This window comes from Aquila chrysaetos, chromosome 2 (genome assembly GCF_900496995.4).
Source record: "Aquila chrysaetos chrysaetos chromosome 2, bAquChr1.4, whole genome shotgun sequence".
Taxonomy (NCBI): Eukaryota; Metazoa; Chordata; class Aves; order Accipitriformes; family Accipitridae; genus Aquila; species Aquila chrysaetos.
The window spans coordinates 40,491,397-40,504,610 of NC_044005.1; the positions used below are offsets into that span (position 1 = coordinate 40,491,397).

General features: G+C 38.3%; 1 protein-coding gene across 13 annotated transcripts in view; it reads left to right on the top strand.

Moving 5' to 3' along the window:
- SIPA1L1 (signal induced proliferation associated 1 like 1) overlaps window positions 1-13,214 on the top strand; it is a 227,797-nt gene that overhangs the window by 142,252 nt on the left and 72,331 nt on the right. For all 13 annotated transcript variants that reach the window (XM_030039930.1, XM_030039986.1, XM_030039978.2 and 10 more), the window contains one exon: window positions 4,531-6,351. In XM_030039930.1, coding sequence (XP_029895790.1) covers window positions 4,854-6,351 — 1,498 coding nt within the window. In that variant the 5' untranslated portion in view covers window positions 4,531-4,853. The remainder of the gene's footprint in view (window positions 1-4,530; window positions 6,352-13,214) is intronic.

Genomic DNA, 13,214 nt, shown 5'->3' on the forward strand with positions numbered 1-13,214 from the left:
TAATTCAGGTAAGAATTTGTGACACAAATCAAATAGATAAGCTTCCAGATATAAAATATTTTTTGTTGTTCTCATTTATTTTTCTGGTTTCAGAGGAGTTGTTAGTTTTCAGGTTTTATGACGATGCCAGTTTTTTTCCCAGTAAAAGTTAACAAGGGTTACTGCCAGTAACATGTGTGTGTTGCATTGCATTTCCTAAGTTGGCTAAATTTCAGTAAAGCATGTGGAATAGAGATGATTTCATTTACATTTTTAAAAACTGCTTGCTGTAAAATGTTAATTCTGAGCTCTTATCCTACAGTTTTCAGCATTTTGAAGTATCCCTGGTAACGTGGTCCATTTACTATCCTCTATTATATTTTATTGTATGGCATGGGGCAGGGGAGTGGTATGGAGGCTTGGCAAAAGTGAGACTTTTCTAGAATTTGAAAACCGATTCCCTCACTCCCAAATTTTTAATTATAAAATGCCACTTTTTAACGAGGGCTGATAGTGAAGTATGAAGTCTTTCCTCTGGAACATTATGAATCATAAATAATTCGGTGCCCCCAAATCTGTCACTGTCAGCATCATAGTATTAGGATCATTGGCATCTGTGATCCTACAATCTGAAGTCTCAGCATGTTCCCAGCAGATAACAGAGTAATTATTAAATCTCTTCAATAAGACTCGGTTGTGGGTAAAGTCACTACTTTGTAAGGAGATAGAGCATGATCCCACATAAAGGTGAATCTAGGAAAAACTGTAATAGAAGGTCTCTGAATTGATGCGTCAGTCTTGATCTCCTTTTTTCCATTCATCTGAACAAGTAGATGTTGTATTATCGTATTTGGCTACCTGAATCCAAGACAGAAACTGATTAGTGTGCTGTAGTTGAGGATTTTTTACTATCCTGAGCTGATTTGAGCGAGACATTTCTTCTTAATCAACTGCTTCTGTTTGCTGCTTTGGAATCCAAAGGCCTCTGAATGAAGTCTTGACTGGTAGGTCTTCATTTTCCTGGTGGCTAACTTCAGTCACGAGGAATAAGAAACTAAGAGTTACCTGCCTTTTAAGAATGACATAGAACTGCAAAACTCTCTTTGGATTCATCTACAAGGACCTTTTAAATTTGATCAGAATGGTCCTTTGTCCTACAGGTGGAACCCCAGTTTTGGAGGAGGGAGCAAAGTGATGAAAGAGGTATGAATAGAAAGGGAAAGAATGAAAACAGGTTAGTTTGTAGCTCATTTTGAGTTGAGAATAGACACAAGGACTTCTGGTGCTGGTAAAAAGCAATGAATAAACTTTGTCGTAAGGATTTGAGACCCATTTTGAACAGATCCTTGGACTGCTTTTCTAGTTACTGCATGCAATCTGATAAGCAGATCATTGGTTTTCCAAGCTTGTTCTCTTAACAGGTTTTTAATTGATACAATCAGTACTAAATTTTCATGTACCTCTTTTTTTATAGTTTTTGCATATGTTTTTCATTTACAGCTTTTTATATGTAGCTCTTCATCTGAGTATTTTGTTGGCCTCCTCAGTAAGTTCAGATGAATTGGAGAAGCACACGTTTTCTTGGTTTGTCCTCACCATATTCTGTTCACGTAGCAATATTTAACTTCCTGCAGGTTTTCCAGTTCATAATATCATCTGATTATTGGTAACTGATGGTCATTTAAATCAAGTATAATTCACCCTGTCTTTGATGCCTTCATGTCTTGCAAGTAATGAATACGAGAAGAAGTACAGATTGTCATTATTGTTCCTTTTCCATTAAATCTGATGACCAGTGTACCCAGGACCTATGCATTAGCACTTTTTAATGTTATCAAATGTAATGTTTTTACTTTATTGAAGCTAATCGAACCTTTTAGATCAGACTGTTAGGTCTCAAATTAGACACCAGGACAGGAAGGTCTAGGGAAGCAACCACAGACAGGTAGTTACTGTGTCCAGAAAATCTGACTGAAGTGATTTAATTCATATAAAGATGGATACAGGCAAGGGGGGAGTTCAGTTCTTCAGACTAATCTATTAACTATTACCTTAATCATTTATTGCCTGTATTCCAGCTGCTACAGCAGATGAAGTAGGACAGTTGCAAAAACCTGCAGAGCATGAAACAGCTGGTCCCCAGGGTGAGACATCCTTAATGCTAAGTCAGGAACAGAGAAAGGATTTTCTTTGGAAAATGTACTGTGGGGTCATGTAACTAATGACTGTACTACACATACAACAGGTGAAGAATAAGTTCCACATACCACTTAGTTATATTTTTTTCATACATGATTTTATATATAGGTGGAGAGAGAGAGAGAGAGAGAGACACACACACATCTCCTTAATTATTTAGGATTGTTGTCCTACATTTTTAAAGGGGAAAAAAAAATAATCTGGGGGGGTGGGGGGAACTGGTAGCATTTGGGATGCTTATATGGTTAGCACCAAGCTTTGCAATTTTTAGAGCTGCTGTGTGAACTTGTGCCCTTAAGTTAATGAGAAACTTGTACTGGTAGGTTATCTGTCGCTGTAAGGACCAGCACTTGAGGGGGAGGAGATGTATACTTTGCTTTCAGAGATATTGATGGTGGAAGGGGAACGGTGAGGGACAAGAGGTCTTGGGTTTCATGGCAGGCTATGAAGAGGAGCGTGTGGTAGTGGACACACTTTTGCCTGTTCTGTGTTCCACCCTCATCTTGACTCTTCCTTCACTATCCCTTTTAGCCTGTCTTCCTCCTGCCCTAAATCCTTACCAGTTTTCATACAATCTTCCTTCCATTCTGCCTATAAAAAGCAAGCCTGTATAGCTCTTTAGAAAGGGCTATCCAGTGTTCCCATTTCACAGAGCTTATTGCATTAATGATATTTGCCATGGCACTGTTGAAAAGGATAGACAGAACATTAAGTTATGTGATGGCGTACAGTGTTTGCATTTTTCCTTCCTTGATCTGATTTGTGCACAAAGTTGTTTCACCAGCTTCATCACTTCTTAGACTGGAGAGTGTGTGAAATTTGTAAAAAGTTACAGCTGAAAATTTAGTAGTTTTGCAACAGCTGCATGGATAGACTGCCTTTCTAAAGTTATTCTAATTATATAGGTAGAAGAACCTGTTGTTTCATCAGTATCATTGTAGCAGAATTACAAGGAAAGTAACTGTAAATGTAAATGGCTGTGCAAATACACTAATACTCTAGATCACTTGCGCTGTTCTTGTTATGTGTGATGCAGTCAGCTTGCATTTTAAGTATTCCGTATGTGTTCAGCTTTATATAAATAGCAGCTATTTCAAAGAGGTGCTGTCTATGGCAAGTGAAGTTAAAACATGCTGCATTTGGAGGCAGAAAGTGCCCTGGCCTGATATTTAATTGGTGTGGAGCAAAGTACTCCATAGTTTTGAGACGAGACTGCAAAAAGTACTAGTTTCCCTGGAAGCATCAGAAAGCCTTGATTCGTAGACAATACTGTATTGTCAACGTGGTGCTGGTTCAGCAGCATCTCTCTGCACACATTTGGCAAATATTTAAAGGCCACATTTTGTGTAATTGGTTTAGCCTTTGAAAATTATTAACCTCTTTGTTAAAGGATGCACACAGCAGTGCAAGATTTTATCTTGACAATCTCATGTTTTTGTCTTCTGCTAGCAAGGATGTATTCGTGGATTATTTTTTTTAGCTCCTCAAAGGGTAGTATACTAAATGCTTTGTAATCACTTCGGTACTGATGAGGTATGGGAAAGCATTTAATTTGCATGGCTTTGTAAAGCTGAATTATACAGGAGCTGTGGCAGACAATATTTTGTTAGACAGGGAAATCAATGGAACTTTTCATATCAAGTTATTTAAAAGTATGTGTTTCTGTTTAGCTTTAGTCTTTTTATATGTTGTGAAATCTGTGCAGAGGTTAATACATGCTTTCTGGATCCAGCTAATCTGCAAATAAGGCTGTGCAAAACACAGAATAAATGTTATTGACAGCCATTCTATTATAATTTTGTAATCTTTTTGCAATTAACTTCCTTTTTTTCCTTAGCATATCATAGTTATTTACATTAATGGAAAAGTTGAATAGGCATTGTTAATACCTAATTGCAACCAAGGATGTATGACTTGTAAATGATAAATTCTTTAAAGCATTTATAAACAAAATTTGGACTACTGATCTGGCTCCTCTATAGTTTCTACAGGAAATGTATGCTATATGTGTCCTTCAGCTGAGGAAATTAGCTCCCTACTTGTGCTTTGTAAGACTGTCCACTAACATGGCTAAAAAGTATTACTTCTCAGTCCATAAGGAAAAAATTGTATTTAGGTGTGGAATCCAAATGTAAAAGTATTTTTTCAGAAGGCAAACCAACAATATCTAGAAAACTCTTCATCACTGCATAACACAACAAAACTCTGCATTTTTGAGATGATCAATGAGATTTAAAAGTGTGTTTGTTAGAAATATTAATTCTGTGTAATAATTACTTTGATAGTTTCAGTTATGAAAAAAGTTATATATGAAATGATTAATGCTTTTATCTCTCTTTTTCTCTGTTCTAGGCTTAAAAGAAGTATAAGCGATTGGATTACAACTCTGACATTTTGGAGCACAAGTGATGTTAAAACAATTTGAATGTAATAGAGCATGGCTACTTCTTAAAATGCAGAAGTTAAAGGAAATTATTGCTTATCAAAACCTACTGAATATCTGAATTCTTTAGACAACCTGCATTTAGCTGTGTCCTTAAATGTCAATGATTAAGATCTCATGCAACCATTGTATATTTTGGAGACTATTCTCCAAAAGAGAACTGTGCATTTAAAAAGCAGAAATGACTGTTTTCTCTCTTGGAACTTACTAAAGTTGAACATACTGAAGGATCATGACCAGCTTGAAGCGGTCCCAGACCGAAAGGGCCGTTGCCACTGGGGTATCAGTTGGAACAGATGGCACCTCAAAAGTCCACTCGGATGACTTCTATATGAGGCGCTTTAGGTCACAGAATGGCAGCTTAGGATCTGCAGTCATGGCGCCCGTTGGACCTCCTCGCAATGAAAGTTCCCATCATGTTACCTCTACACCTGGAGTCCCTAAAATGGGGGTCAGGGCAAGGATTGCTGATTGGCCCCCGAGGAAGGAGAACATCAAGGAAACAAGCAGATCTAGTCAAGATATTGAAACATCAAGTTGCCTTGACAGCATGTCTTCTAAAAGCAGTCCTGGGAGTCAGGGAAGCTCTGTTAACCTGAATGCTAGTGATTCTGTCATGTTAAAGAGCATCCAGAGCACACTTAAAAACAAGACCAGACAATCTGAGAATCTAGACTCCAGGTTTCTTACACCTGATGGCTATCCCAGTTCCCCAAGGAAAGCTCTTCGCAGAATAAGACAGCGCAGCAACAGCGACATTACCATAAGTGAGCTTGATGTGGATAGTTTTGATGAATGTATTTCACCCACTTTTAAATCTGGACCATCTCTGCACAGGGAGTATGGCAGCACATCTTCCATAGATAAGCAGGGAACTTCAGGGGAAAGTTTTTTTGACTTACTGAAGGGCTATAAAGATGAAAAGTCTGATCAGAGAAGCCCAGCCACAACTAAGCTCAGTGAACTCCTGATTGCCAGTGGAAGCAAGGGTTCAGGATTCTCTCTAGATGTGATAGATGGACCTATTAGTCAAAGGGAAAACCTGAGACTCTTTAAGGAAAGGGAGAAGCCCCTCAAGAGACGCTCAAAATCAGAGACAGGAGATTCATCCATTTTTCGTAAGTTGCGCAATGCCAAAGGTGAAGGGGAGCTTGGGAAGTCTTCAGATCTTGAAGATAACAGGTCAGAAGATAGCATCAAGCCTTGGACTTGTCCAAAGTGTTTTGCTCATTATGATGTACAGAGTATTTTATTTGATTTAAATGAAGCGGCAATCAACAGGCATAATGTTATTAAAAGAAGGAACACAACCACAGGTGCATCTGCTGCTGCTGTAGCATCACTTGTCTCTGGACCCTTGTCCCATTCTGCAAGTTTCAATTCTCCAATGGGCAGCACTGAAGACCTGAATTCAAAAGGAAGTCTCAATATGGACCAGGGGGATGATAAAAGCAATGAACTTGTGATGAGTTGTCCTTATTTTCGTAATGAGATTGGTGGGGAAGGGGAGAGGAAGATCAGCCTTTCCAAATCTAATTCAGGTTCCTTCAGTGGATGTGAAAGTGCCTCGTTTGAGTCGACTCTGAGTTCTCATTGCACAAATGCTGGAGTAGCAGTTCTGGAAGTTCCCAAGGAGAATCTTATTTTACATCTAGACAGAGTAAAAAGATACATCGTTGAACATGTAGACCTTGGTGCATATTATTATCGAAAATTCTTCTATCAAAAAGGTAAGTAAATTTTATTTCTCCTTGTGTTTTATTAATGTTTTATTTTCTTACCGACATACAAAATTCAGCTGATATATAATAGTATTTGCAAGATTTTTTATTTTTTTTTAATCATCAGTGCTTAAACATGGTATATTTTACCAATCAGTACATGCTATGTCTAACAGAGTCTTTCACAGTGCTGGAGTAAAAAAAAAGTTGATGATTTTTAGTACTGATACACATAACAGTTAGCAATGGCTATGAATTATAAATGTCTTGAAACACAGCTTTGGTATCCATGGGAGTGGGCAGGGGTTGGCACTTGGAAGATTAAAAAGGAAGGTAAAATCCTAAAATATGAGAACTTTCTTCCTTCCACGTCAAGACTTGATATACTGAGGATTTAATGGAATGTGCAGCTTGGAAAGTTAGCATTTACAATAATCTTTGGACATTTTAATATCTTAATTATCCATTTCAAAATGGGGGGTCTGTTTATTTTAAGTCAATGATACCATATAAATAAAGATTAAAATCTGTCTTACTCACTATTTTCATTATAGCCATCGCTCTAGAAAGAAAATTCTAATTTGTCAGATTTTGCAGAAAGAAACTATCACTGTACATACATAACTAGATATACACACACATATGGGTTGCAGTGACAACAACGTGTCTGAAAAAACAGAGTACAATTCTGTATCACATGGCTCTTGAAACCAAGGATTGTAATTTCCATCAATGCTTTTTGACCTATAGAAACAAGCAAAACTCAAACATTACCCAGATACCCCCCTCACCAAAATGATGCTGGCACCATGAGATGCAGATCTCACTGTCTTTTCTTCCTGATTCTGAAAATGATCAAAAAGGAGTTCAGACCAAGGTCCTTTAAAGTTTAAAAGAGTTCTGTCTGCAGGATTGCGTGCCTTGCTATGGTACGTCCTGATGGATAGAACTGGTCTAATGACCAATGCTTGTTCCTTAGCTACCAATGATCAGGATTGGGTTTCATCTCTTCAGTGAAAGCAGCTCAAAAGAGCTCATTTCCTGCAGATTAAAGCAACAGTAATGCCTGGTTAAAATAAGTGGATGGTCAGTTCAAAAAAACTTCAACTCATTAACTGTATGTTACAGCTCATCTCCCATTTTTCCCTTGCCTTGAAATAGGTCCATCTCTTGCCTCTTTTTCCCTGCATTGTCCCTTGGTTGGGTGGCTCTTGTCACGCTTTCCATAGTGTCCTTTTTCTGCAGTCTTTCTGGGGCTGAGAGATAGCCTTTGCTGCATGGTTTTTGAGAGTGGTGATCCACATCCTTTGGAGAGAAAGGAGTGAGGAAAAATATTGGTTTTCTGAGAACAGTAGGCCAGATGCGCAATATAGGATGAGGTATGTTTGGAGGGGAGAGCCTGAGATTAGAGACCCTTGCCTGCTATTACCTTCCTTTCTGTCTCCCTCCAGAACAATTTGATTCCTTATCACTCTGGTGAGTTTTGCAGTCAGCAACTAAGGGTGCAGTTTCGTGTTACAGCTGACCTGATTTAACAGCATTTCAGCACTAAAAGGGGAAGACTTTACTTCTCCCCCTTCTTTCTACTAGTACTCTTTGTTTTCTGAAAACTTGATAAGCCAGTTTAGTTCACTAACCAAGCAGAAATCTTGCCATCACAATAAATTTGCTTTTTGTTGCTGGGTTATTTCTCTCCAGTTTTAGTGAGTCAAATCAGCTTTCCTTGCAGTCAGAGAAGTGCTAAAGCCTAGTGCCAGGTAAGCAATAAGAGTGAACAGCGGAAGAGGAAGGAGGTGTGAGTGGGATTTCAGCCATTAGGCAACAGCAATTTATTAGTTTGGCTTATCCTTAAGGGAAACCCTCACCTTATGCTACTACAATGCCAGTCACCGTTATATCTCAATTTCTTCCTAGTTGTAATTAAGATTAATTAGATAAAATCAACACAACCTAGTCCTAAGGGTATTGGTGAGGGGTAAACAGATATAAAAGTGTCAGTATATGTATGGAGTGGGTTTGGAGGGAAAGAAGCATCTGTGATTTTTTTTTTTATTTTTTTTTTTTTTATTTCCTTAAGCCCTAAAACTGGATTTTAAATTCACTGTGCTCATGTTCAGTTCAGCAGGCACAAGCCAGGGGCATTGTTCCTACCATAGATTTTTTGTCTGAAAAGAGATATACTTTAGAAGCCTCATCAGATATGCCCAAACCACACTTTTTACAAGTACCAAACACATTTTGTTGACCACCCAATGTATCATCTTTCCCCAAGCAAACTTTAGACTGATCTGAATGTGACGGGATAGTGACAAAACTTAAAGCAGCAGGAAAAAAAATCAAGGAAGTCAGTTGTAACTGGAAGTTTTTATACCATGAAGCAAGTAATGATGCAGAAACTTCCTTGTTTAAAGAGGTTTGATCTTTATGATGTTATGAATGGAATAGACAGTGACGAAAGACAGTTTCAGTGGGATCAGCTAGTCGAGTCAGCAGGCCTTGGGTAATTTTATAGTCTTGAAAGCATGAAGCAAAGAATTCTGATTCAGCAACGATAGCTTTTAAAGATCTGAAACCAGGAAAATTTCACAGAATTTGAGAACTACTGACATAATCCTAGAGCTTGTAAAGAATAAAGTGATGACCCAGAGAATTGTAATCCTTTAGTTTGTTTTCATGCCAACTTGAAATAACAAAGCAGGTAACTATCAACAAAGAACTGCCAGTTCAAAATCATTAATGATGCCAGTCAGCATGATTTAATGAAAAGTAAGTCTTGTCACAAAAAAACCCCACACACTGTTAATCTTTTGTGTCATAGAAAAAAGAAGAAGAGTGAAAGCCATTGCATTGATATAGTCCATTTTAATTTCTCCAAGGTAATTTGGTGAGATGCTGATGGTGACTTGACTGAAATCTTTAATTATATGGAAGTAATAGCTCATTCTTTACAGGTATTGTTACTTGGATGATAGATGCATCTCAAATTTTAGCAGTGTACGGGGGAGGTATCGGTGAGCTGGAATATTACTAACATGGTCCAAATTAATTAAAATATCCTAATCTAGTTAGTGTAAAATATTTGCATGTGACATTTATGGATGAGTCTTGTGTAAGTTCATCGATGAACGCAAATGGATGAGCATTTGTATGTGAAAGAAATACTAAAGTGAAATCAACATACTATTTGACCCTTTACAGAGCAGTGGTAAAATTATTGATAAATAATATTCTGGCCTGGTGTCCAGACTTCTAAATGTGAGAATACTGGTGGAGACAGTTTAGAGGAGGTTAGATAAATAGTACAGATATTGGGAAAAGAACCTTATATCTGTAGTTCCCAAGATTGGATTTGGCTCCTCTACTTTATATCTGAGCTATTTGTGCAGACTTCCTTTGTACTGAGTGGAGAGAAATGAACCTTGCAGGATGATACGAGTTGCAGTCTTACTTCCCTCAATTCTCTACAGAAGCCTTATACACAACTAATTCATGTGGAGATGTTTATGCTTACAGGAGACGAATGCTACTCTTATATTGCAAAAGATGTATTTGCAAGGTGACTATTTAAAGGTCTGTTTGATAGGGGGACTTGTAATTAGAAATCTTAGTCTAGACATTTATAAGCACTGAGGTATGTGGTAATGCTAGTGCTTAAAAAAACAGGGGGAAGAGCGAAGCCAGCAGAAGAAAAATTTGTGAGGGTTGCACAAATTTGACCTTGAAATAAGATTAAGCTTTGAACAAAAAGGATAACTATACATGGGAAAAATTTATTAGAGGAAGTTGTTCATTGTTTGAATTTTACACAGCAGTCGTGGGTTTTTGTATGATATTTCCCTTCTCTTAACTTCAGTGCCTTTCAGGACAGTTTCTGACGATTTGAGTTAAGATAACAAGGTCTCTTCTGGCAACTCTGTTTCGTAGTCTGACAGAGTCCCATCTTTTAAGATGCCTCTTTATTGGAGGGGTTTGCAGTTCGTATAGATGTAGTAAGTAGCTGGACAGAGTAAGGCTGGCTTCAGTTCAGTATTGGTGTGCTTTCTCACTTGTGCCATAATGTATATGTGCTTTCAGCTCTTGCTGCTTGGTTGTGTCCAAGGGCAACTTTGTAATCTGGACCTTCCGGAGTGAAATCAGAATACTGGCTGAAATACACACATGAGATCATTAATAACAATAAAAATGTTTCAAAGTATGCTGGTACTGGGCTGTCCTGGTTTTGGCTGGGATAGAGTTAATTTTCTTCCTAGTAGCTGGTACAGTGCTGTGTTTTGGATTTAGTGTGAGAATAACTTTGATAACACACTGATGTTTTAGTTGTTGCTAAGTAGCGCTTATCCTAAGTTAAGGATTTTTCAGTTTCCTGTGCTCTGCCAGCGAGCAGGTGCACAAGAAGCTGGGAGGGAGCATGGCCAGGACAGCTGACCAGAACTAGCCAAAAGGATATTCCATACCATAGACCATCATGCTAAGTATGTAAACTGGGGGGAGCTGGCCAGGAGGGGCAGATTGCTGCTCAGGTATCGGTCAGCGGGTGGTGAGCAATTGCATTGTGCATCACTTGTCTTTCTTGGGTTTTATTTATCTTTCTCTTTGTTACCTTACTTTTCATTAAAATTATTATTATTATATTTTATTATTAGTGTTGTTGTTATTATATTTTATTTCACTTTATTTATTAAACCATCCTTATCTCAACCCACAAGTTTTACTTTTTTTTTCTGATCCTCTCCCCCATCCCACTGCAGGGGGCAGTGTCTGAGCAAGTGGCTGCGTGGTGCTTAGTCACTGGCTGGGGTTAAACCACAACATAGGCAAAATTTTAAAAAAATTGTGGTTATTGAAATAAAAGATTTTTTTTTTAAACATGGTGCTTTTAGAATTAATCAGAAGGAAAACAAGTTGGACTATTTCGTTCTTTTTTTTCTCTTTTTTTTTTTTTTTTTTTTTCCCTACACAGTGGCACCAAGTGTAAGGGCTGGGAGGGGGAAGGGAAGATTTCAAGAAGCTACCTGTGAATTGTTTTGAGGCTACTTTCTGGACTATTTTTTTCCTTGTAGAGCATTCTAACATTTTTGTTTGTCCTATGATTGTGATGAGTATAAAACCTTGTGTCGTGGTTTAACCCCAGCCAGCAGCTAAGCACCACGCAGCCGCTCACTCACTCCCCCCCACCCAGTGGGATGGGGGAGAAAATCGGGAAAAAGAAGCAAAACCCACAGGTTGAGATAAGAACAGTTTAATAGAACAGAAAAGAAGAAACGAATAATGATAATGATGACACTAATAAAATGACAACAGCAATAATGGAAGGATTGGAATGTACAAATGATGCGCAGTGCAATTGCTCACCACCCGCCGACCAGCACCCGGCTAGTCCCCGAGCGGCGATTCCCCGCCCCCACTTCCCAGTTCCTATACTGGATGGGACGTCACATGGTATGGAATACCCCGTTGGCCAGTTTGGGTCAGGTGCCCTGGCTGTGTCCTGTGCCAACTTCTTGTGCCCCTCCAGCTTTCTCGCTGGCTGGGCATGAGAAGCTGAAAAATCCTTGACATTAGTCTAAACACTACTAGCAGCAACTGAAAACATCAGTGTGTTATCAACATTCTTCTCATACTGAACTCAAAACATAGCACCGTACCAGCTACTAGGAAGACAGTTAACTCTATTCCAGCTGAAACTAGGACACCTTGCAACTACTCTTCTAAGAAAATACATGTTAAGACAGCTGATGAACTTCAGTTTTGATAAAAAGTATATTTTTTGACAGAAAGGAGGATCAAGTTGTTCAGGCCTTCTTACTGAAATGTAAGAGAAGATGTCTTTTTGTGTGAGAAAGTGAGGTTCTTTCTTACATAACTTTCTACCCCCCACAATTTATTTCATACTATGGACTGCAATGCTTCAGTTCATTTTAAAAAAAAAAAAAAAAAAAAAAGGCAGCAAAACCCTCAAACTCATGGCTTCTGGACATAAAATTACAGTTGCCAGAGAAAGGAAGAGTCGTCTTAGGTCAATCCAAAACTTCTAGTCCTATCTTCTGGCAAAGGCCAGCAACAGATACTGAAGGAAGAGCAAGAACAGGGCAAAGGCATAGCGTTACTTTCCGGGTGTACTTTGCCAGCCTCTGGACATGCCTAGATAATGGACTTCATAACCTGGTGATAGTATCATTTGTGTTTAGTAGTCTTTGGACTTACCTTTCAGGCATTCATCCAGTTGTCTGTTACCTTGAATAAACTTTCAGCCTTCACAGTACTGCAGCAGCAAGGAGTTCGGCAGCTTGACTACAGCTTGGTCATAAAGAGCCAATTTTTACTGGCTTTGTCTACCGACTTCCAGAATGAAAACTAGGGTCATCAGATTAAACAGTCTCACTGCTAGGTGAAAAAATTTGGTTTTCTCACCTTCCCTTGCTATGTGTTATTTCATAAGCCTCAACCATGTTATTCCCCTCAATCATGTTTTGTTGCCCTTCTTCTGAACCTTTTCCAACTGAGATCAGGGCACAGTATTTAAGACAAGCAAACGACAGATTTACATACTATCATAATGTTTTCTGTTTTCTACTTAGAAATTCTGAATGTATGGCCATAACTTATCATTGAGACTTGAATTTCTTTCTCATACATGGGTAAAAGCTTTGCGTATGTATTCTGGATGAAGTCTTATAAATGTTTGTACATTTAGGGAATGGATTAATTATTAGCAATAAAGTATTTTTCAAGGAGAACCATGCTTATTAGCCTATCTATAGCTTGATATTAAAGACTTATTTATTAACAATAATAAAACCATGGCGATGGAAAAAAATTCTTCCATCAGCTTGTCTAAGTGCTTACAAAAGAGACTATATCACTCTGGAGGA